Below are 27,594 nucleotides of genomic sequence, written 5' to 3' on the forward strand. Positions count from 1 at the left end.
AGTATCATTTTGCCTTTTTACAGGACTTTGATCAGACCTTACTTGGACTACTGTGCACAGGTCTGGTCTCCTGGTTTCCATTGTGATTCTGATACAGTGTAGGAGTGCAAAGGATGATCATGCTATCAGGATTGTGGAATACTGATTGTGGAATAAGTATGACCCTGCCTTGGAAGTTGAGAACGAATACTATTGAGCAGGAGGTGAGAACTAGATTTCTCTCTCATAGAGTGGTGCATGATTGGAATATATTGCCAATGGATGTTGTGCAAGTATGTGGCCTCCCAAAATGAGTTCTGCACTCCCTGGAAGTCTTTCTTAATAATATTAATATGAATTATTTTGGAATCTGCTATAATTTGTTGGAATTACAGCCACATACATTCTTTGAGGGAAAAAAAAAAAATCTGAACTTAAGAATCAAACCTTTGAGACCCAATGACATGGGATCTATTCTATATTGGAGGGGGGGGGGGGGATTATTGCAAGACAGGAAGGCACATGATGAATCGGTGTGAAAAGGACAGAAAAACCAGAACTGTATGTGGAGGTGAACTAAGGAAGTTCAAGAGGCAGCTAGAAAAGTACAAAACACATCAAAACTTCCTGACAAGTAAATCAGCATGTGATCCTAGAGAATACAGAGAGAAAACTAAGAAAACTAAGTGTAAAATTCATTAAACTAAACTCATTAGAAGGTAGTGGTAAGAATATAGAAGATAACTGTCATAAACGCACCTCCATAGTGCAATTGTACATTGAGCCTTTTTGAGTGGAAAATGACTGAATTCAATTCTCATCATGACAAGAAGAATCTTCATATGGACTTTTTTCAATTGAAGATGAGTTAGCTGATCTCGTATGGAGGTAGCAGGGTTTTTCTCCCAGAAACTCTGGTTTTTTCATCCTGCGTTCAGGCAAATTGGCCATGAGAACACATGCAATTAACAGACAAAAAAATACCTTTTGTGGTGGTGATGGGCAGTAGATGGCATTAGTGGAAGCTGGGTGTAGTGGGAGACAGATGTTTGTAGTGGAGTGCCCTCCCATGATGAGTCCTTGGAGGTGTCAATGTTAAAGAAGCTATTAAAAAAGCTTAGAAATGGAGGAGAGAGTACTGTAAAAGAATCAGAAGTGTTATAAAAACCAAAGATAAGCATGTTAAGAATTGGAGTAATCACTTTGAAACATTGCAGTGGAAAATCTTCATGAGAAATGCAGTCAGGAGTGCATGTCAAGTGGGAAGGCAATTGGAGTAGATGATATTCAACAAAAAGTGCTCAAATATGGAAATATAAAAGTTTTCTAGTGGCCACACTGCATAACTCAAAAAGCCTGATCAGAAGTTTGAATTCCAGACAATTTGAGTAGAGCTCTCATAGCATCCATCTATATAAAAAAGGAAATAAAACCATATGTGAGAATGCCAAAGGAATTTCCCTACTAAGTATTTTGGATAAGATTTATGCAAGCATAATTGAGAACCTAAAAAAACTGCAGAAGAAAAACTTGATGAAAATCAATGTGGATTCAGATCAAATATAGGTTCTTAGAGAAATTCTACTTTGTGACAAACAGTTGAGAAATCATAAGTTTCATAGATCTGGGAAAGCATATAATAAGGGGCCAAAAGAAAACTTGCTAAAATCATTGCAATTATATAGTATAAATCTGACATTACATATATTACATACATTAAATATGTAGCTTATACTTAAATTTAAGTTGCCGGCTAAAAATGATGGATGTAGAGAAAGACAATCTGGAAAAGAGTGACAAGGGTGCAACAGCATCCACACTGATCATCTATATTGATTACGTTATGAAGGAAAGTGCTATTGACTCTGATATCAAAACTGAGATATTCAACTCAACTCTTCATGTTGCTTATGTTATATACACCGAAATAAATCTAGTACAAGTCTTCAGGACTGTTTTACTAAACTGAATAACTGTTCTAACAAATCTGGCAAGAAAATCACCAATAAAAAGACAAAAACAATGAAAATATGCAGAAAAATGTAAAACATCAGCTGCTGACAATGGAAAATCTACAACACAAGTAAAATATTTCAGATATGATATGGACTCAACTGTATGGTGGAGAGATAGTCGAATCAAGTTGAACCAGGCCTTTACAACCAAAAAACATTAATGTTAACAACTGAGTTACAGTGACAATTCCACATACAACAGTTTCAAATCAATTTCAAGGTATGGATGAGAGTTGGATTAGAAATAATATGAACAATACAACCCAACTAAAGAAGCTTAAATATGAAAGTTACGTCTCCCATCCACTACATCAGTATCTTGGTAGGCTATGGATGTTTTCTGTTTATTTCATTTTATTTATTTTTTCATGCAATCCAGAAATACAATCTAGAACCCAAAGAGAACACTTTTTCAATCTACTTCAAGTCCCCAATAACAAACTTTTCATGTAGATATTATCATAAGATCCTGCAGACCTTCCCCTTGAGGGTAGATATCAGGAATATATAGCTGTATGCCAATATAACATAAGTTTCTTTATATAAATACTAATATATTTTAAATTTTACATTACATTTAATTAACATAGGAAAATTTTGGAATATTTTTTCCAATAATTTTAGTTGCTTTAATTCCAGATTTAGTGATATTATACAATTTAATTAAGAAAACAGAAAATACATCTGAATGAATGAGATAACTTTCTAGTTTCAAGTAACTTGTCAATACATAAAAAACTAATTTTGCAAGTGGCCAAAGCAGGAAACTTGCAACATTTACAAAAGGCAATTTTCTAGTCTTTTGCCATGACTTCTGTTCAACTTTTTCCACCTTATTTACATTCAGATAGTTTTACTGTATCATCAGCCACAGAAAAGAACTCAGCTTCTCTCTATTTACCCAATTCTTGCACTGCTAGTTAATCATGGTAAAAGTCCTCTCATTCCAAACATGCAACATTCAATGCCACCCTATCCTTTGAATTTTTTGAAAGAAACAGATTAGAAATATTCTGCTCAACTGGATTCCAAAAGTCTCTGTGTCCTATTGGCATTTTCTAATTCTTCAGAAGGTTTCTGCTCCAAAACTGATTATGTGCTCTATCTTACCATTCTTTGCTCTCTTATTCCACTAGTATTTATCCTAAATTAGCTAATATCAGACCTATTCCTAAGAAAAGCAACTAGTCATCATCATAGCACCATCCAATTTCTTTCTAAACTCAATCCTTTTTTAATAGTTTTCCTCCATTAGTTAGAGCCATTTTTTGCAATCCAGAAACCTCTCAACTAATAAAATTACTAATATGCATTCCATCAATTCACAGGGAATTTTGTTGCTATGTCATCCACATTTGAACAAACGTCACTGAAAAGTTTGGGAAATTTCAAGTGATTGCTCTTGATATTGCAAAAGCATTTCATGACTGGCAAAAAGATCTATTAAGTAAGCTGTCACATCCTACAGCCTTTCTAACTTGCAATGGTGTTCTCAATTCTCTCTCTGGTTACACAATATGTGTAGTAATGATGAATCTTTATTCCAAACTTTGCAACTAATATGGAGTCTCACAGGGAACTGTGGAGTCCTGTATTACTTCCACAGGGCATATTAACAAACATTGAAACACTCACCAAACCTCAATAAATATAACTGCATTAGTTTACTGAAAATTTGGGAGGTGGAGATATTAATTAGAATAATTCAAATTCAATGGCTGTGAACTTTTTATTAAACATTAGAGCCAAAATAGGATTTAGCTATTCTGTCCATTACAGTTTGGGTTTGCACCCTCTGTTAATGCTAGTGTACTGTGACCAGCTGTTTGTAGCCTAAAGATGCTGGTTTGAAATGCAGAGAAATATCAGCAACTTACTAAATATCATCTCATTTCTCCCTTAGCTTCTTTTTATATGGAAATCTAATGTTCTGATAAGGCAGTAATCTTACCTACATAGTCTGTTATGTCTGCCAATTCTGATTAATAGAAATTGGAAATATTTGCAGAAAATGCAAGGCAAAAATTTAATTTTTTTGTGAAAGAGAGCAGATGAATTAGGGAGAGACAGGTTTAATAGGTAAGAGACAGGTATGATAGAGAATTCTTATGGACTTATCTTCACTACCACAAATGTGAGAATTCTATTGCAGTTATTCTTCTAATATTTAATGGTATTTAATAATACCACAATAATAAACTAAATAAGGTATTTATTAAGTTGATGAAGCCTCCTCCATCGTGCAGTTAATATCTACTCTTTAGGTGAAAAGATGGGTTCAAATCCTTTCTAGGAATGCAAAAGATTTTTATAAGAACATTTCATCTGAAGTTGAGTTAGCTGGTCTCATATGGAAATGGCAGGTTTTCCATACAGAAACTAGGGTTTCTGATCCTGTGAGACAAACTGGCCAGATGATGGCACGATCACATTCCATCCACATGGTTCAAAGTTTTGCATTAAAAGATGAAATTCAAACAGTTCTAACCACATAGAACTCTCAGCTAAATTTTGGAATCATTCATATCTTAAGTTTTAATGGGCCTCAGTGAGTGTTTCACCACCTATTCATGCATCTACTAGGTCTTCTGTACTTGTGGACCTAAAAAAACGTTTTTTTTTTATGTGGAGCCAATCTACAGATTAAAAATGAAAAATAAATAAAAAAAAATAAATAAAATAAATAAATTAACAATAAATATACAAAAGACAAAAGTGATGAAAATAGGGAGGAACAGAAATACCATCTCAGCCACCCTAAACGGAGAACAAATAGAACAAGTAGACAACTTCATATACCTTGGATCAAAACTAACAGAAACAATAAGATGAACTCAAAACAATCAAACACAGAATAGCGATAGGATGGATCACCATGGGAAAATTACAGAAAATCAGGAAAACAAACAAGATATCTAAGCAAGCCAAAATCAAATTATATGAAGCAATAATTATACCAACAGTCATCTATGGAGCAGAAGTGTGGACAGTTAAAAATAGAGAGGAGAAAAAACTGCTGGCATTTGAAATGAAATGCTTAAGAAAAATAAATAGAACAAGTTGGATAGAAAAGAAAACAAACATCACAGTCAGATAAGAACTACTGTATAAAAAGACAATAATAGAAAAAATTAGAAAACAACAACTGAGATGGTTTGGACACACTGTGCACATGGACGCAGACAGACTTCCTAACGTCCTAATCAATACTTTTCCAACTGAAAAAAGAAGACCCGGAAGACCAAGAATTACCTGGCTGAAATTAATAAAGAACATCTCGGGATGCAGAATATATAAGGAACTTTTTCGAACAGCAAGGAATAGAGAAGACTGGAAGATCCTGCTCAAGAGAAGACTCAACCCGTCTTAGACAGAAGAGAGGTAGAAGAAGAAGAGAAGATATATATATAAAGAACCAGAGTTCACCAAACTAACTTATTCCCAACAGAAAAAAATTTAATTTCTCTCATTAATTTTATTATTATTATTATTGGAAATTTAAATCTATTACCAAAAATTTCATAATTTTTGTTTCTAATGTACGAATACCGGATTCATATTAGGGATGCACTGAAGTACCAAATATCAGTTTGAAATTTGGATGAAGAACTGAATATTCAGCCAAAGTATACTGAATTAAATTTTATAAAGAAATTTTTTTTGCTGTTGTTATTCAAAACATTTGTTTATAAAATTTAATTCTCAATGTTTAAAATTTAATAAATTATGAATTATGCTTAGGCCAAATTGCAGAATGAAGAAAGATTAAAAACGTATAATAATACTTCACCTAATCATGTGACCACATGAAAATAAATGAACAAATAAATAAATGAAATACATGAAAACTTTGAAAATTTTGAAATCTGACTGGAGAGTCTATGGAGAATAAATAAAACCATTGGCATCTGAGTTGCCTTAACTTGCACTATTTAAAAGGCACTGTCAGAGTGCTGCCAACGCATCCAATTTTCTGTTAGTTCTTGTCAGAGATTAGGAAGAAATCTTAAAATGACACAAATCTTCATTCAATACGAAAGCAATTCTGTTTCAGAGTATTGTATTTTTCATAAATGAACAGCAGTTAGTGCTTAAGAGTAATTATCATAATTAAGAGAAATGTATTCATTTCAGCACAGTAAAATAAACAGATCAATCCATATTTCATGCACTATATAAACTTGAAAGTTTTTTTTAAGTAGTGCAAGCTAAGGCAACTCCAATGCCAAGGATTGTCTTTTCATAAACTCTCTTTTCTGAATTGAAACTAGTTTTTATATATGTATATATTTGGCTACTAAGTAAGACTATTCTTTAATATCTTCTATTTCTGTTTATTTAGCATTGCAAAATGAAGACTTCCTTACAGGAACAGACAGAATGAGACCAGAACAATCCACTGGGCCTAAATCCCTGATAGGATGATGATACACATTTTACAGCTAAATGTAAAAAGAAATTTGAAACATTTGAAAATTTACAGAGTTTGTAAGAACATAACCATCTCATACACTTTCTAGTAATTTTTCAAAAGTAAGAAAATTTTCTACATTTCTTACTTTTGCTTGTTTCCACATTTTATTATAAAATATGGATGAATCTGTATATTGCACATTATAACAGATATATATAAGAACAAATATAAGCTTCTCAGCTCTAGTTTTATGCATTCACCTAGAGATCATTTAAGAATTTAACTTTCTGACACAGCTTAGTTACAGTGTTGAATAAGCTTTAGTCTTCACTTTCCCTTGTAATTTTTTTGAAATTGATTAATTTGAAGCCTGGTGTTTCACAGTAGTGACTCTTACTGAAAGCATTAATAAAAAGGCAAATATACAGACTGTGGGTAGAATTCATGTTGTTTAAATAGTGCAGTCAAGGCAACTCTGAGTCCAGTGTCTGGCAACATAAGCTTGCCAATAAATTTTCAAAACTTCACTTTCTTTATACATTTGGCTATAAAATACAGATGGATCCATAACATCCTCCATTTCGATATAATAAAACTATCATTTAATTTCATAGAGAACACTGTATTTAAAAAATAATACACCATAAAAATCTGAACAAAATATTGCACTTGTTTCTTCCCATAACAAAAATATTAACAGAACTTATATTAAACTGTGAAATATTGAGAATAATTATGGATTTAATAATCAAAATGAATTTGTGATAAATTGTGATGTAGGAAAATGAATTTTTCAGCATTTTTTGGAGTAGCATAATGATTGGTTTCTTTATAAAAACTTCCGACTTCTGAAAAAAAAACTCTTTTGAGGAATAAGCCGATAACTAGTGGAGAAAGAATTTTCTGAGAAAATGTACTGCAGAATAAGTTTACACAATAGCTGTGGAAGCCCTTCTATTTGAACGGTTGCAAAAGATAATGGGAGGCTTTTCCTGATTGTTTACATTTGCTATAACATGTATAACAGGAATTTTTCTGCTTCAGCCAGCCAAATACCTGAAAAACACACCGAAGCAAAGCCAAATAACCATTACTAATTCATGTGTTTGCAATTTACTATAACACAAATGTTAAAAAATAAATACCTTTATAATTATTCATGTTTGAATGAAATAATATAACTTCTCCAAAATTGCTTTTGCCTGAGAGGGCAGAGGGGATACATACTAAAATTTTTAAAGTGGTATGCAGACACTGAAAGTTTGAATAACACTCTACCAGAGGGTCAACAACATTCACATGCATAGGATTATGATAAAAAAAAAGGTTGCAAAGACTATAGCGTATCATTGCTGTGCTGTGTAGCTAAAACTGGTTAGCAACATAACTTTCCCTTTTATTAAAACAGTTCTTATCCTCTCGTTTATGCAGTCTAGCTCACCAAATGCATGCTTAAATACTTGAAAACTTAAAGCACACACAAGGTATATAATTATTTAAAAATATAAATATATATGCAAATGAAATTAATATATTCTACTTATATACTTTTTCATATCTTAAGAAAAGAACACGAAGAGAAATAAAAAACCTAACTGATAAATTCTTGTTGGAAATATTTTCTATTCTCTAGAACCAGAGACTCATAACTGAACTATTGGATTGATTTTTATATCAAATTTTAAATGTAACAGTAAAATTATTTAAAACTTTTTCTTTCATTCATTAATAAAATTTCTTTTCTATAAAATCTACTTGAATGATGTATGGAAACTGCTCATTTGAAACTAACATAATATACCATGAGTATGCCAAAAAAATTCACATGAATAGTCAGAAATAATCAGTACTGTAATATATAGACATGATGTGTGTGAATCCAATTGTCTTGAAAATAGCTGTGTGTATATTCTTGTCCATCAATATGAGTTTAACCTTGTAAAAGTAAGTAACCTATCATATAGCCTAGTAATCCTGATGATGCCTAAAGTATAACATATAATGGTGAAATACAAATACTTAATCTAACGATTGTATTTAAACCAAGGATGGGTGGAAAATGATACCTTTTCTCCCTTTTCTCTTGTTTGAATCAGCTCAGATTCTAACCATGAGAAATGACCTGCAGGATCAGGTAAATGTTCCACCAGTTTGTTTTTGTTATACCATAATATTGTATTTAGTCCAATAATTTTTAGCCTCTGATGTATCTTTATGCTATAAAATCCACCTATGAATGAAAATAAAAATTATGTTAGTATAGACTATCAATATTTGTCAATCCATTTTTATAAAGTAATTTTATAACTTCCAAGAAACCTCAGCCTCAATCTTATATATATATATATATATATATATATATATATATATATTTTTTTTTTAAAAGATTTAATGACTTAAACCGAGATAACTTAAAGTTTTAATGAGAATAATACAACTAGTTTCAATCCATTGTCCCCAGTTCTAGCTAACATTTTCCTAGAAGATTTTGAAACAAAAGCTATATCTTCCTTTTCATTTAAACCAAAACTTTGGAAACGTTACTTTGATGATATTTTCATTATATGGAGACACACATTTCTCATGGATTTTCTTCATCAACTTAACAACATCCTAATATAAAATTTACTGTTGATCTAGAACAATATATCTCCTTACCATTCCTGGATGTAATGATTACACAATGCTCTGAAAGATTAAAAATCTCTATATACAGAAAACCCACTCATACCAATAGATATCTACACAGTCATTCTTATCATTTCCCACCACAGAAACTTGGAACTGTATCTACCTTAGGATACAGAGCATGCTCTCGTTTGAATGAACCAGATGAACTTCAGAAAGAAATAAACAACCTCTCTCTTATCTTTAAACAAAATGGATACTCCAAAAAAAACGATTAAGAAATTTCTTCTGGATCCTCCTAGGCAGTGCACCACAGAAACTATTAATTTTAAAGGTAACATCTCCATTCCTTACATTAGCACAGTCTCTAACAAATTGGCTAAGGTCCTTAAAAAATACAACATCAGGATGTTCTTCACCACACTTCCAAAAATCTGTTCTCTTATCAGCCATCCAAAACCTATTCATCACAACCTAAAATATCCAGGTGTATATAAATTATGGTGCAATTGCAATATCCCTTATTTTGGACAAACCAACAAATCTATTGAACAACATACAGAGGAGCATAAGAGAGACATCTCCTATAAAAGATAACGTGAAACTGCGTTGTCTAGTCATGTTCTTTTTTTCAAACAATCCCTAATGATGATCTCGAAAGTCACTCTGTTTGCTGGGATAAATCAGAAAATATTTTTTGCTGTGGTGATGAGTTCGAGAGAAAAATTGTAGAATCAAGGGAAATCATCCTGAACACTTAAACAGTAATTTGAGTTATAACATCCCAGATAGCTATACTGCAGTTATTCAATATTGGCATTCACGAAAGCTTACACGCAATAAACAATAGTGTGCCAGTTAGAACAACTTAAAAATACAACGTTTTTGTTTCAATTATGTGTGGCAATTTTTACCTGTAATTCCCAGTCTTTTAGATACTTCAATGTTTATTACTATACTCTTCCTTTAATGAATACCTGATGAAGGCTGTTATAAGCCGAAACTAGTTGTATTATTCTCATTAAAACTTTATAAGTTATCTTGGTTTAAGTCATTAAATCTTTTTTAAAAATGCATCAAAACAACCGAGTAGAAGTCAATAATTACATATATATATATTTTGATGTAGCTATACACATTTTCTACTAACTGTTGTTACTTTTCTCTTCCGAAGACAATGTGCTAATGACATCAGAAAATGTACTGGTTTTGATTTTTCCATGAAATTTTTTAGGCTTCAATGTAAAAAGATATTGAATTTCTCCACGTAATGATGTTTAAGAAAATTAACAACACAGTTGATATAATATCTAAATAAATTTACTTATTTTAAATATTTTGTTAAATTGGCATTTTCAGGGGAATAATACACTTGTATCAAAACATGCACATGGACATTACTTCAGCAAATGAAAAGAACAGGAGAAATACAGGGAGGTCTAGAATCATAAAATTACACTACCTATTGGCTTTTGTTGACCTGGCCACTGGGCGACTGCAGCTGTCAATTTTCAATTTCTCATATGGGAGGCAGTTTGATGCATTTCTATCTGTTCAGGTTAGGATAGTTCATGAGTGCAAAAGTAGATTTTAGGAAAACCTCTCAAATTTAAATTTGCTTTAGTAAAGTAAGATGGCTTTTCCCCCAATCGATCCTGTGGGGGGAAGAGTCTGCTGAACAAGAGCAGTGATAGTGATGGAAATTGATGTAGGCTTAAACTTGATGCTCTGATATCCTAATGTTGGCTGTCCTGCCTGTCTGGTGAAAGTAGGAAAGGTTGCAGCTGCAGGATACCTGACAGACCCCAGGTAAATCCAGAGGTTGCAGCTGATCTTTAGGAGAATAGATATGGGATGCCAACTGTCTAATTTGTAAGTGGTCACAAGATTCTAAATTTTTTTTGGGTCTTGACAGCCTTTTCAGGTGCCCTGGATATATGGAATGTGATGGATTTGTTGTTACAGTGTGTGTGTGGGGGGGGGGGGGGGAGTAGACAATGGCTAAAAAGGTGTTTCATACGTGGTCGAGTTCAGTAGCGATTCGTGTCATCAAAACAAACCAATTTTGTCCTGTGGACTATGGTTTTTATAATGCCATATAATTGGGGGGGGGGGGGTGATGTGACTGTTGATGGATGTATTTACCTATGTACTTGGATTTTCTATAGACTATGAAGGCCAAAGATCCATCTGGTTGTCTTGTAACTGAGCATTTAGGAAGGGGCAGGCTATTGTTACTTTCTTTCTAATTCCATAGTGAATTGGATCCTTGGACGCTATCATCTACATAGCATAGCCAAACAGTAGGTTGGGGGGGGGGGGGCAGAGTTTAAAGCATTCTTTTCAAAGGGTATCCAGAAAGAAGTTTGCTTAGAGGGGGAGAGGAAGAAACCCATGGCTGTAGACTACTTGTTTGTAGAATTTTCCTTGAGAAATGAAAAAAAGCCCATTCATAGTGAACTGAAACAGGGCTGAGATCAGGAGGAAATTCTACTTGGATTAGATCAAAAGTGTCTTAGTGAATAAGGAGACAAACTGACCATTAAGTCACTGAAGAGAAGTCTTGTATACAAGACTTAAGTTGGGCTGAGTTTTTCTATATATGTGATATTGTTGGTAATATGAGAGAGCACTTTAGCTAGTTTGTAGGCAGGCGAGTCTATGTCATCTACAACTGGGTGTCATTGTACATTTTTGCTATATATTTTCAGAAGCCCATATATCCAGAGGGAGGGGTCTGGAATTATTAGGTTTTAGTTTGTTGGCAACCTCCACTGGCCAGAAGATGATATTTCTCAGAAGTTTATGGATGGTTTCGATCTGTGTGTTGGTGGTGGAGGACTAGTTTCTAAGATGGGTAGCCCTACTATGGGAACAGATTGGTGCTATGTGTGCACTGCTTGCCAACAGTATGAAACAAGAGGAGTTTGCTGTCATGCTGAATGCTTACTTCTGGAAAATCCTCTTAGATATCTCTCTCTTATACATAGCTGACAAGGAATTTCAAAAATTAAAAAGTCAGTACATCAAAAAAAAGTTTGCCAACCTAGTGAAAAATTTGCTGAAGCCTCTAAGACCATCCGCAAATAACATAGTAAATATGTCCTTTGCTATCCTCGAATTGATGCTGTTAATGCATTGAGTCAAGACACCAGAACTCTGCTATCATTCCGAGGAATATACTGACCAAAGATTTCATAATCCAAATGGAGAGTGGAATCTACCTCCTATCAGTGAGGCCTACTGATTAGGCTAGATATAGCCAACATGCTGTTCACCAGTAAAACCTCCAAAAAAGTAACCTGTCCAACAAAGAATTTAAAGCTCTACTGAATTTCGAAAATAACAAAATAATAATCATGAAAGCAGATAAGAGTAATTCAATTATAATTCCCAATTTCTCACATTATGATAAAAAAAAACAGTCATAATAAGTAAATTTATTTAGTTATTTCATCTACATTTTTAATTTCCTTAAACACCATTCACATTAGTGAATTTCTAGTTTATCCTAACCTAGTAAGAAAATACAAATACTCAAGGTACTTATACTTCCACAGAAGCTTAATTAATAAGCTAATTATATACTTGTGACAAGTCCTTTGACTCCATGGTGGTCAGATGTTAATAACTAATTACCAATCTTTAACCCAAAATCAGATTCATTAATATCACAAGAGGCAGGAGCTGAGTATCTTTTCCTCCACTTCCAACAACATATTCCCATAAAGAGTAAATTCTACATCCTATCTTTGTTTCCCAAATTTTAAATCCTTAAATTTTGCAACATTGAACTGTCATCCCCACTCTCATGCACATTCATTCAATCTATTCAAGTTTTCTTGTAAGGTCACAATACCTGTTCTATTCTTCATAGTTCATCACTCACATTGCATCATCTGCAAACAACTGAATATCCCCATCCAAATATTCCCCAATATCATTAACATACAGTTAAACAGCAAAAGGCCCTAAAACAGATCCTCGAGGCACACCCTAATGACTTTCCTGTTCCAAGATATTACTCCCCTATACACAACTTGCAGATACCTATCAGATAGTCAATCTCCAATCTAATATAGTTCGCCCACCGTTTGTAGATCTCTTCTTGGCATTTTGCCAAGAATAGTCGATTCATGCTAAAGGGAAGAAAGAAATGAAGGATGTACGAATCGGTCGCCAAAATGCGAAATCACGTGCTTTCTTGTCTGTCGCTGTACTAGTATTAGCTTGATTTTTGTTGTCGTTTTTTGCATTTTTTTTTATTATTAATTTGTATGATGGATCCAGTACAGTCAACAAGTTCTGTTGTTAAACGTTTCATTAGCTCTTGCAAAAGAATATTGAATAACGTGCTCACATTCTGCGAAAAAAATCGTCTCCTTGTTCCCCTTTCTCAAGTCATAAAACGTGCAAGTGCAACTGCGGGCATATCGGGGTCGACTGTTAAAAGAATTCGTAGGGAATCAAAAGGTGAAGGTAAGCCAAAATTTAAATCTCCTAAAAAAAGCTCCAGAAAAAGAAAACCATCGAAACCGTAGCTTTGAGTGATTTTGATGTAGTCGTTATAAGAAGAACTATTCACGAATTTTACGTGGTCGAGAAAAGAGTGCCAACTGTTCCGAAAATGATTCCTGTGCTTAAAGAAGAAATTAATTTTCCTTGGAAAAGAGAAACTTTAAGGAAAATACTTCATGAAATCAGATTTTGTTTTAAAAAGTCCCAGAATAAAAGGAAACTTATCATGGGGCGAAGTGACATTGTTTCATCTAGAACGCAGTATTTGAGAGCAATAAGACATTTCAGGGAGGAGAAAATACCGATTGTGTATCTAGATGAAACTTGGATTGATAGTAATTTAACTTATGGAAAATGTTGGCAGTCTAAAGAAGAATGTGGAGTGCTACAAACCGGAAATGCCTCGCGGCGCATAATAATTTTGTCTGCTGGTGGAGAAATGGGTTTTTTACCGAATTCAAACTTGCTATACAAAGCCAATTACCATAGGCAAATGAATTCTACGATCTTTGAAAAGTGGGCAGAAGAAAAACTGATTCCAAACCTTCCTAAAAATGCTGTTGTTATAAGTGATAACGCTTCATATCACTCTATTCGATTAAACAAAGTTCCAAATTAGTCTAATTAGAAGTAAGTTCTTATGGATTGGCTCTCTGCAAATATCATTTCTCAATCCCCAGATGTGAAAAATTGAATTGCTTAATTTGGTCAAAAGAAACTCGTCCACAACTAAACTATTTAAATTCGACACAATGCTCAAAGAGCATGGATTTCTAGCTTTGAGGCTACCACCACATGTTTGGGCAGAAGTGAAAAGTTTCATTCGCCATCGCAATGTACCTGAAGATATTGACATGTCGAAACTTTTTAAGCTTTCAGAACAGGCGATTGAAAGTATTACAGTTCAAAACTGGGGAAAATATTGCTTTCATGGAAAATATGTAGTGGGACAGAGACGGAATTATCAAAGAATTATGCGAACCTTTGGTGATCAGTTTAAGTGAAAGTGATGGCGATTTGGACACCGATTCAGATGACTATGAAGATTAAAAGGATTTGATAATGGTATTTTTTCCCAACCTTTTTTGCATGGGTTTGTTAAAAGAGTCAACAAGTCATAAATAATTAATCAGTTTAGGACATTAAAGTGTCTCAGTTCTCTCAACTGTAAGTTTAGAATATCTAAGTTCATTTGAAAAAATTTCTGTTTTTCTGTATAATTATTTTTATTTTATAGAAAACTTTCTTAAAAATAAACTTAGTTAAATTTTTGTTTTATGCTATACCTTTTTTAATTTTGTTAATACTCTACGTACATTTTTCCAACTGTTAAACAAACAAAATAGTTACACTTTAAAAACTACAATGTTCGTAAAAGAAAAGCTAAATTTTCCGACCTGTAATAATAAACAAACACATCCCAGAAGACAGATTGATTACCCTATTATCGGAATGGATTCTCCTTTTTCTGACATGCGCAGAAGTGTCGAGGGACCTCTAATCGGTGGGCGAACTATATCTTTCTTAATGCTAATACTTTCAGGACATCCTGTGATCTGATTCTGTCAAAAGACTTCTCTAATTAAATGAAATATAAATATTGATTTGTTAAATTCTATTGCTTTTTCTGTTACTTGCTTTATAAAAAATATAGCATCAGTACATTATCTTTCCTTATGAAATCCTTGTTGTTCATTATAATTTAGCCTTGATTCTAATTCTTCTTTAATAATTCTTGTACATATTTTTCGAATGATGCACAGTAAGTTTATTCCTTGATAGTTTTTGTTTTCAGATTTTGTTTTAAATATTGGTATTGTAATATTCATTCTCCATTCATTGGGAATCTGTCTTTTCTTAGATATGTTTAATTAAATTTCTCATGTTTTCAGTTATTTCTTTACTCCCCATATTTTAGTATTTCTTTATAAATTCCATCAATTACAGATGATTTTCTATTCTGCAATTTTGAGATGACTGATTCTATTAAATTATTATTTATTTTGATTTCATCTGTGTATTTCTGGCTGTGGCATTTCAGACATTGTGATTTCTTCATCACCTTAAATTTGGTAAAATAGTTTTCCCACTGTTCTCTTTTATGATTGGTATATTTATGCATTCACAGATTTTATTTTATTTCATTTTTTTGATTTTATATCACACTCAATACTTGGTTTGGTGCTCCATAAAATTCGTATTCCGGATGTTTAGAATAGCATTCTCAATACTTTTGTTTACAAGTCTTATTTTATTATTTATTTCATTTCTCTTTTTATATTTTACATATTTAGCTATACCAGTTTTATCTTGTATTGGGTTGGAAATAAGTTCGGCCAGTTTATGCTTTAGTACAAGTTTATGCTGCTTCGCCTGTCACTATTGTTGTGCTACCGTGCAACTTTGCACAGTTGAAAGGCGACATTTGACATAACCTTTCAGTGAATTTTCATTCGACCTACATCAGTTGTGTGTGTAACATATTTTTAGAAATGAAAGGAAATAACGTACATTACCGGCATATTTTGCTTTTTTATTTCAAAAAAGGCAAACAAGCTGCAAAGGCCCATAAAAAAATATGCAGCGTATATGGGGATGGTGCCTTAACAGAACGCGTATGCCAAAAGTGGTTTGCCAAATTCCGTTCTGGAGATTTCTTCGTCAGTGATGCGCCTCATGCAGGTCGCCCAACCAAGGTTGATTCGAGTGTTGTGAAGGATACGTCGACAAAAATCCGTCACAAACAGTACGGGAGATTGCTGCAGTACTGAACATATCCCATACAAGCAACGAAAACCATTTACATAAGCTGGGATATGTTTCAAAACTCAATGTGTGGGTGCCACATGAATTGACTAAAGCCAATATGACTGCTCGCATATCCATCTGTGATTTGCTGCGACATCGCCAAGAAAACAATCCATTTTTGAAGCAGATGATTATGGAAGATGAAAAATTGGTTGTATACGATAATGTGGTATGTAAAAGATCATGGGGGCACGACAGCGAACCGCCACAAACCACCTCGAAAGCGGGATTGCACCCAAAGAAGATCATGCTCTCTATGTGGTGGGATTATAAAGGTGTTGTCCACTACAAGGTGTTACCGTCAGGCAGAACGATTGGATTCAACTGTCTATTGCTCACAGTTAACGCGACTGGCCCGTGCAATTAACACGAAACGTCCTGAATTGGCAAATTAGAAAGGAGTTGTCTTCCACCACGACAACACCAGACCCCACACACATCGTTAACAACCTGGAGTAAATTGTTACATCTTGGCTGGGATGTTTTGCCACATCCTCTGTATTCACCAGACCTGGCACCTTCCGATTACCACTTATTCCGATCATTGCAGAATTCTCTGAACAGGAAAACCTTCGCTAATGAGGAGGCTATCAAAAGACATCTGGATCAGTTTTTCGCCAGTAAACCTCAGGAGTTTTATGAACGCAGCATAATGAAGTTGGTGGACAGATGGCAAGAGATCTGATAAAGAGGGTCAATATATAACTGACTAGTATGTATTATATATATATATATATATATATATATATATATATATATTAAATAAAATGTGTTTCATTCCACTCTGAAAAACCGAACGAACTTATTTGCCAACCCGATACATGTTTATTAAATGCAGTTTTTTTAGTTTCTGATAGTGCTTTTATTTCTTCAGTATGCCAGGGAGTCAATCTTGTTTTATATTTTCTAGTTTTTTCTGTCCCAATGTTTCATATGCTACTTGTTTAATGTTCATTTTGAATTTTACCCAATGAGAATCTATATATTCTTCATTACAGATAACATTTTTTTGGAATTGCTCTTTTAGTCTATTTTGGTAGAGTATTCTTATAATAATTCAACCTTAAACTAATTTTGTTTTTTTACTTTATTTATATTTTGTTGGAATCTTAATTTTCCCTTTGACAGTCCATGGTCATTTCCAACATCTGCAAATGTTGGAACTCTTATATTCATTATTCCATATGGTTTTACTGTTCTATTTGTTATTATATATTCTATGGTAGACATCTGTCCTCTGTTATTTGATGTTTGACTCTTGAGACTAAAGAAGATAATTTATTCTAAATTCGTTATATGTACAAAACTGAAGCAATCTTATTCCATTTGAGTTTTGAGCTGTTTCACTGAATCTTTGACATGTGCCTGATATTACACAGTTTCCAATCCTTGCCAGTATTAATAACACAAGATCTCCATTGAGTCAAAAACTCACTGTAGAATTTACTATTACACACAAAGCTCATCAAACTTGCTTTACACTCATTGAATGTATCTGCATTCACCACAATGTCAGGCATCCACTGACCAACCACTGTCCATGCAAAGAACATGCTCCTATGCCCATGCTCACACCCTCCTTATATAGCTTCCAACTATGTCCCCCTCATTCTATCCCCCTCCCTTCTCCCATTCTATGAAAAATTTCTTCCACATTAAGCCAGTAACACACCCTTTACTAACTTAAATGTCTCAATCATAGCACCTCTCTTCCTCCTGTCCACAAAGCTTTGTAAACTGAATTCCCTCAATCTGTTCTTATATCCTACATCCCAAAAATCAGATACCACCTTAGTCAGTTCTTTTCTGGACCCTTTCCTATCCTCATCACCATGAAAACCAGGGGACTAAATATGTGCTCAATAATCTATATCAAGGCCTTATACAATGGAACCAGAACATCTTTATTTCTACAAGTTAAGGTCCTCCACATCATTGCCATAATCTGATGTGATGTCTTTGTGCAATGTGACCTCTGAACTTTAGATAATTTTCCACCACCTATAAGGTTTCACCTCTCCAACTTCCTCCAAAATTTCCCCACCAAGTGCATCCCATTGTTGCCTACCAAATTTCACAATCTTTCACTTTGTCACATAATTGACAGTTCCATGCTGTTGCCCACTCATACAATCTATTCAAGTTCTCCTGCAAGGCCACAACATATGCTTGATTCTACAAGGATAGAAAAATCAGAACTCCATGGTGGACAGAGGAAGTTAAAGAGGCAGTGAAAGAAAAGAAGAAAACATATCAAAAGTTCCTGGCAAATAAGTCAGCTTGTGCTCTTAGAGAATACAGAGACAAATGCAAGAAAGCTAAACACTATGTAAAACTAGCTAAACAAAAGTCATGGGAAGATATTTTAGAGGTTGTTGAAGCTCAGAAATGGAGGGAAGAGTGCTGTAAAAGGAATTAGAGATAATAAGGGTGACATGAAAACTGGAGAAAAAGGTATCCTTCAAGTATGGAATAATTACTTCGAAAAATTGCTAAATCAAACAAGCAGTGATAGCACAGTGGTAAAAAACACTCAACAGGCATGCATGCAGTCAGAAATAGATATCCATACTTGAAGTAGAAAAAGCCATCAAAAGCCTGAAATGTGGAAAGGCAGCAGGAGTAGATGATATGTGACCAGAAATGCTCAAGTATGGAAGTATAAAAGTCTTACAGTGGCTGCACTGCATGGTTCAGGTCTGGACAGAGGGACAAATTCAAGATGATTGGAGTAGAGCTCGCATATTACCCATATATAAAAAGGGAAATAAAACCTGAAATGTGGAAAGGAGGCAAGAGTAGATGATATTTGGCCAGAAATGCTCAAGTGTGGAAGTATAAAAGTCTTACAGTGGCTGCATTGCATGGTTCAGTAGGTCTGGACAGAGGGACAAATTCCAGATGATTGGAGTAGAGCTCGCATATTACCCATATATAAAAAGGGAAATAAAACTGAATGTGAGATTTACAGAGGTATTTCTCTACTGCGTGTTCCTGGTAAGATATATGCAAGTATACTTGAGAAGGATTGTGAAAGAGAAGCTTGGTGAAGAACAAGCTGGATTCAGGCCAAATACAGGCTGTCAGGACCAGATTTTCACTTTATGACAGATAGTTGAGAAACCATGGGAATATAACAAAGATCTGTATTTAAGTTTTGTAGATCTGGAAAAGGCAATACGACAAGGTGCCAAGAGAGAAGCTATTCGAAACGCTACAGTTATATGGTGTCAATGGGGCATTATATCAAGCAATACTTAAGTCTTTATTTGAGTTGTAAGTCAGCAGTTAGAATTGAAGGAAGTACAGGAAGGTGGTTTAATGTTAAATCTGGTGTCAGACAAGGATATACATTAACCCCTCTGTTATTCATTATCCATATGGATCACAGTATGAAGGAAAGTGGTATTAAATCTGATGTCAAAATTGGATATGAATCTCAGCTCTTTGCTTTATGTGGCTGATGTTATACTTCTAAATAAATATGCTACAAGTCTGCAAGATTCCCTGACTAAATTGAATAACTGTTATAATAGATTCTTGTAGCAAGGCTTATACATTGGGCATACATAACTGGTAGTTAGCTTAAGGAATTAAGAACACATAACGGCATATATTCAACAAACAGACGCATATATTCTACAAACAGATAGGGGGGGGACATCCATGGGTTCACCACTTTCCCCACCCTTGGTCAACTTCTTTATGGAGACCTTTGAAGAGAAAGCCTTAAACTCTGCCCCACAAAAACCCACTATTTGGCTTCAGTACATGGATGATGTGTTCACTATTTGGCCACACGGCTCAGATACACTCTACTCCTTCCTAACACACTTAAACAACCAACACCACAGAATCCAGTTCACCTTAGAAAAAGAGGAAAACAACACCCTCCCCTTCCTAGACACTCTAATCACTCGCCAGCCTGATGGATCTTTGGTTTTCTCTGTTTATAGAAAACCCACCCATACAGGCAGAAACATTCACCAGAAATCCCCTCCCCCTCACAACAATATGGGGTTATAAACACTATTCAACAGGGCAAAATTAATCTGCTCAGATCACGATGTGCTAACCACTGAACTAAACCACATCCTTAACACTTTCTTAGCCAATGGCTATAACCCAAAAAATCAAAAAAATACTAAAACCTGTAAACCACAACCCCCTGCCCCCCTCCACAATTAAGATTACATTAAATCTATCACCATCCCCTACGTCCAGGTCACCTCTGAGAAAATAACCAATATCCTCAAAAAATATGACCTGACTTCGTGTTATAGACCATATAAAAAGTTGACATCCCTTATCAGCTCTACCAAAGACCAACCACCCCCCCCCCCCCTAGACCTACCTGGGGTATACCAGGTCCCTTGCAGCTGTAAATTGTCCTACTTTGGCCAAACAGGCAGGACAGCGAATATCAGGATTTCAGAACACAAAGACTACATCCGGTTCCACCAGTACAGCCGCTCTGGGCTGGCAGACCATGCCTTAGATACCCACCATAGAATTCGTTGGAAGAAAACTAAAATAATACACCGCAGCAAGTTCAAGTACGAAAGATTATTCATGGAATCATCAGCAGCTCTAAAAAACATTCCAAACCTCAACAAATTTGGGTGCATGAAACTACTCCAAATTTGGGACGTCTACATTATGAGAACTTCAGCCCAACGGCCAAGACAACCCAATTAACCCTCTATTAGGACTTTAGGAACAATATTAGTTTCTTGCCTTCTTCCTCATTTGCTTTTGTTAGTGCCTGCGTGCACATACCATGTTTGTATGTTCCCGAAGATGGCAACGTGATGTTGCTGAAATATTGACGGTATTCATTAAAGTTTACTTTAATTATTATTCGTTATGTGCGTTGTTAATTCCTTAAGCTAATTACCAGTTATGTTATAATAGATATGGTATGAAGGTCAGCAATAACAAGACAAAGACGATGAAAATAGGCAGAAGCATTGAAAATATCAACTGCATTGTGAATGGAGAACCTATAGAACAAGTAAAACATTATTATATTATATTAAAAACAAGGATATTAGGAAAGAACTTGACATTGTTGGCATTCAGGAATGCATTAGCAGAATTAATCTCAGGTAGTATGTCAGCTACTTAGGTATGATTTTTAGTGAAGATGGTAAATTAAATATGGATATAGACAACAGAATCAACAAACAAAGTATGGTAGGAAGTCTACTGAATAAATTTATATGGGATAAGAGAGAAATTAGTCAAAACACTAAATTAGCTGTATGCAAAACAGTGTTCAAACCAATTTTAACTTATGGATCTGAGAGCTGGGTCAGAAGTAAAACACTTGACCAAAGACTAGAGATCGCAAATATGAGAATCCTGAGAAAGATTAGGGGAATGAACAGATGGCATCAATGGCAATATCATATTAAAAACAAGGATATTAGGAAAGAACTTGACATTGTTAGCATTCAGGAGTGCATTAGCTAAGCTAATCTCAGGTGGTATGGTCATGTAAACAGAATGGGCAAGGATAGACTAGCAAAACAGGTGTTCTCTGCCAGGTTGGCAGGAAAAAGACCCAGAGGAAGACCGAGATATAGGTGGATTGATACGGTAAAAAGTGCCTTAGAAGATAGAATTATAAGATCTGATAATGTTGGAGTCTTGACAGGTAACAGACTGATTTGGAGGAAAATTTTAGATAGGAAGTTAATAATGATGTAAATTTTTCATGTAGTACTATCATATCCTGTGCACCCCTTGAGGGTACATGGCAGGAATTTGATGATGATGAACACCTAGTTTTTTGGATGCGATGTGCTCATGCCAGAATAAGAGGTGTCAGTCCAAGGTACATCTGACATCTGATCCTGCATGGAGATCTGGATATTATTAAATGTGAGGATAGATAAGTGTGGCCTAAATATACCCTCTTATATAAGGATGAGGGCAGTATGTTTAGACCACAGATATCACCAGATAGACCACAGGTTTAGATCAGATACAGAATAACTACTCATGTTATTCTGTATCTGATGGATTTTTAAAATGAAATTCAGAATTAAAATCAAATCATACCTTCTAAAAATGTTGACCAAGTTGTATCTGGAAGTAGCATTTCCCAACCACCTCTCTTCAAGTAATCTTTATAAATTTTTGTATTGTTAATAATTTCATCTGGTGGATAAGTATCATGATTGCCAATAACTGGAAGAATAGTAACATTTGGAAACGCCTTTGTAATTAAACTTGTAATATCATATAAGCTCTGATATATATCTTGCCATTGGGGAGGAGGACTCCAAATGTGAGGAAGGTTGTCTCTGTAAAAAAAAAAAAAAAAAAAAAATTACTTCCTAATTTTGGAACAAACTATTCACAAAAATAAAAATATTTTTGTGAATACTTCATAAAGAATACACAAGAATCATCATCATATGGAGGAAAGCCTAAAGGGATCTAAACGTATAGGCTGTGGATCTGAATCCACAGTGCGGGGATGGATGCTCATGAATGGCTAAGTGGATTAATTTCATCATAAGTACCAGGCCACCACTCCACTTACTATTGAAGGCCTCAAATAAGTTAAACGTTTGGTTCTTGAGATCCAACATAATTTCTGGACTAATGTAGAAGAAAATAAAATATTCTATACTACAACTAAATGTTTAAAAGATAGGATGAGGAACAAAAATATACAAACACACATGAAAGTTAACACAATGAAATGAAACATTCCTGATGGCATATTCCACTGTTTTCCAAGAAGTATATCATGAACATAACCTGAGTGTATCCACAAATTTTTCAGAAAGTGATATATAAAGTGCCTTTTCAAAACACACATTTTACTGCTTCAGAGGCATGTGGCATTGTGTGTTCTGAAATTTTAGCCCATATGCCATCAATGATATCATTCCTGATCCTTTTAATTAAACTTGTAATATCATATAAGCTCTGATATATATCTTGCCACTGGGGAGAGGACTCCAAATGTGAGGAAGGTTGTCTCTATAATTCCTTATTAGTTATAATTATGGAAATCTTTATTTTCAAAACAGTTTTCAGTTTCTTATTCTGGAGATCTAACGTATCACCACAAAGTTTTCCTGCTCAGAACACATAACATAAAATCCCTCTCTAAATCTAACAAGTCAAGTGACAACTATATTTAATTTAAATACAGGCAACGCTCGTATAACACGGTACTTATACAACATGGTTCCGATAAAACACTGTCTACAAATTGTAATAACCCTTTATCTTTTCATATGATTTTCACTTTGCAACTTAAAAATCAAATTTTATCTTCGTTAAATTTGTGTCTGCCTGTATCCCGCATGTAATTATAAGTAGTGAATTTATATTATGGGAAATACCCTTTAGCATGCATGTACCTCAATCGTTTACCGTATAAAACGTTATTGTTGAAAATTGTCCTCGTTTCTGCCAAGAAAGTGCATTAAAAATCATAAGTGTGTTCATCTCAAGCTGAGCACTTTCTTTTCTGGTGATTTATCTACAATATGTAATGTTTGTTTTTTTTGTGTAAAAAAATATTTTTATAGTCGTGGCCACAAACTGCAATGAAAGGGAAAAACCAACAATCGAACAATCAAACAAAATGAACATAAAATCCGAGAAAGTGTTTATTGTTAGGTCAACGATAAGTGCAAAGCGCATTGCTCGTGTATGTGATATTCTAATGGAAAAATGGAGAAATCTCTAATGATTTCGATAGAAGATTGCACCTCAAAAGAAAATTCCTATGGATGGAAATCTTATTAAACAAAAAACTCTCAAAGTTTATAAACATTTATAGTGTAGACTAGGTGTTCAATGTGGATGAATCTGGTTATATTGGAAAAAAGTGCAAAAACACACCTATATTTCGAAAAATGAAAGATCAGCTCCTGGATTCAAAGTTTAGTTTCCAAAGATAGAATTACTCTACTGTTTTGTAGTAATGCATCAGGTGATTACATGACAAAACCAGTGTTTATTAACCAATCCTCAAATCCTCGTGCTATGAAAGATTAAAATATGCACTATTTTATTTTGCCTAAAACATTTATGCATTACGTGCAATGAAGTTTAAGTACAATTTGTAATTTTTATACTACGTATTTGTTTCATAGTTTATGTTTCCTTAACTTACATGAATTACCTGAATTAAATAAAAATATTTTTTTTAAATGTTATGTCATTGTTGTTTATATAATTTTAAAAAAAAATGATTTTGGAACATAACCCTACTTTTTCTATGTGATCTGAAACTCGCATAACACAATTTATATAACGCAGCATTTCTGCAGAACCAAACATCCGCATTATACGAGGGTTACCTGTATTCTAGCTTGTCGACAAAATCTTACTCATGAAAAAGAGCTGTAAATTCATAAAAATTGAGAACAATATAAACATTGGACTATATGAAACCATGATCATGAGGTGAAAAAAGAGAAAATATTTTTTAGCAAAAGCTAAATAAATGGGATGAGACCACCATCCAGTTAGAGATTTTAAGGAATATTAAGAACAAACTGGAGTTTGTCGCTTAATGTCCAATCTTCACCTTCTCTAATGCATCCAATTAGTAGTGCCTGCATATTGAATGAACAAGGATGGGCTGGCAACCTGGGACTTAATCAACCAAATTGTATTCTATATTGGCTTAAATCAAAATTGGTGGTACAACATAATGAAATTTCACATAGCACCTGTTTTTTTTCCAACAGAGTTACCAGGACAAACAGTGAAAAGTCAGCTACTGAAAAAAAAATCTGCTAATGCCTTTTATTCCCCTATTAGGGAGTAGACTAGGTCATTTAGCGCATCTAACTTTTGGAACCTGATGGGCTAATTCAATCTCTACCGGTAGCCAATCAGAGATAGCTGGCCCAAGACTATTGCTAATTTATACAAACAGCATACAGTGAAGAGATGACAAACAATACTGCTATCTTGTTGTCCCTAAGTTTAACACAATATACTTATTGTCTGAATAGTATGGCTCTATGGTTGATATTCTTGAGTTTATAGGAGAAAAAAAAAAAAAAAACAAGAAAAACCAACCTGCAATATGACAAAGAAGAGATTTTTTCCACTTGCACAGAACTTTTATTTAATGTAAAGCCTTGGGTATTTAAATAGAAAAAGAAATACTTCTATCTTCACCAACAATGTTATCATAATGGCAGTGGTGGTGAGGATTTCACTTACTCAACTTCTCATCACCAACATCTGAAAATCAGATATTCAGCTTCAACAGCTCCAAAATGCAACATTTAAACGGAGTATATATATATCAAGGGTGAATATTCCGGGTGTGCTAGGTGTGCGGTGCTCATTCACGAAATATCAGTATCACCAATATTAAATTTTTGCATTTATTCCCGTTAAAGACTCCTCCAATTATTTGCAGGCTTCGCACAATTCCTAAAAATTGAACACAATATTCTAATGCTTCATTGTCCTCTTCATGAGAGTAATAAACCATTAGTGCTTCATGAAGAGGGCACTTTTCGACGCGTAAACATTGCGTCACATTTACGTTAATAGCTCGGGTGTGCTTTCAAAATGTATACACCTTTGAACCCTTCGAAAATATGTAAAGAGGGTGCAGCTGGTCAATTCTTAGCGTTTTAGTGTTTTTAAACTGCTGAGAAGGCGAGTTAACAATCTGAGCTCACCCAGCACTGGCTGTGATTGGTTAACTGTGTCAACCAATCTAATTGAATGTTGTCACCTTGTCATGAGATGAGCTCTTTCTGTATCTGATGGCTGTATCAAATGCAGCTGTTACACGTTTTCTGGAACTGAAAATTTGAAAGTGGATGTTCAGAGATAAATGCTAATTTGTTTTTTCTTTTGCTTGTGCAGTATAGCATCTGTTGAGGTTGCAAAGTTTTTTTTTGTTATTTTTTAACGGTATAGAGGTATTTTTATTCTAGTCATCGGAAACAACAGACAGTAAAAAGAAATCTATTCCTGAATAAAAATGAATATTCAAGAAAATTTTGGTTTCATTATACGTATTGGCAGCACTTGCGATATGTGCGTTATTGATGTTATTTTGTCAAATGAAATGTGAAGCATTTAAAAAAAGTATGTACTTACTGGATTTGGATAGTTTTGTTACTTTCAGATATTTTATTGTGTTTAAAATTATAAAGTGCCGTGTTTTGTAAAGACATTCTCATAACGCTAATGGAGACGACATGTCAGCCATTATACATAACTTCTTGCTTGCCACTTTCATGGAGTGCGCATTCTCGTCGAGGAGTTTGATGGGTGATTGACAGCTGACAGAGAGAGAGCATTCAGTATTGAGGTAACGAAAACAACAAGGGAGCGTTCGGTATGGAAGTAACGGAGGAAAAACAAAAGAGAACTAATGGAAGTTTAAGAAAGCAGGCCAGCAAAATTTTATTGTTAGGAAATTAAGTTTTTATGCGACAGTCAGGGACATGTTAATAGAAGATTCCGAAAAAGGAATTGTAGAACTGTGAGTCTTTAAAGTGGAGCAATTAAGACTGTAAATAAGTATTGGTAAATAAAAGAAAATATTGCAATTGATGTTCTATAGAAATGTTCGAGGAAACACCGATTGAAAATTTCATCTGTATTAAGGACGCCGGATCTATCTGTTATTTCTACTGGAAAAGGAGACGGAATTTAGCAACTTAGATAAAGCAGTAGAAGAAACTTTTTTTGCTGGTACAAAAATTGAACTGCATGAGGTAAGAGTATGTACCTCTTACTCTTACCTCATGCTTCGGTGAATTCAGAATAATTTACTTCAGAGTCAGGAGGAATAATGTGTGCTACATACGGGTGATGAGAAAGGATTCTATGGAAAAAGAAGAAGAGAATCTTATATCTTTGAAAAAAAAAGGCCTTAACAAAGAAACTGACTATGAACATTTTGTTATTATGTAAACAAGGTGTTTAGTCTAGCAAACGTGATTAGGTATATGTTAAACAAACCAGTAATAGAATGAGTGATCTCTAAAGTATAAGTTTATTTTAAAAGACTTTGGATCCAACTAATTTTGTAGTTATGTAATTTTATTTGAAGTGTATATATTGTTTTAGTTTAATTGAATGTGTATATTTTGTATTTGGTCTTGTCAGTGATTTTTTGGATTCTGAAAGAAACAGTTAAAAGTCATTGCATCCATTGGAATTGAACCCTTGTGCATATAAATAAAAACTCGGAAATAGAAATAATCGTTATAGAGA

The 27,594-nt window shown here is 34.1% G+C and overlaps 1 protein-coding gene across 1 annotated transcript in view; it reads right to left on the reverse strand.

Annotated features, from left to right (window-relative positions):
* LOC150107368 (acid sphingomyelinase-like phosphodiesterase 3b) overlaps positions 1-27,594 on the reverse strand; it is a 164,040-nt gene that overhangs the window by 79,173 nt on the left and 57,273 nt on the right. The window contains exons 3-4 of the mRNA XM_090391847.1: positions 22,429-22,673; positions 8,475-8,638 (exon numbers count right to left, since the gene is read on the reverse strand). Coding sequence (XP_090247973.1) covers positions 8,475-8,638; positions 22,429-22,673 — 409 coding nt within the window. The remainder of the gene's footprint in view (positions 1-8,474; positions 8,639-22,428; positions 22,674-27,594) is intronic.

Source organism: Typopeltis vanoorti, chromosome 4 (assembly GCF_054136105.1).
Source record: "Typopeltis vanoorti isolate ZY-2024b chromosome 4, IOZ_Tvanoo_1.0, whole genome shotgun sequence".
Classification (NCBI taxonomy): domain Eukaryota; kingdom Metazoa; phylum Arthropoda; class Arachnida; order Uropygi; family Thelyphonidae; genus Typopeltis; species Typopeltis vanoorti.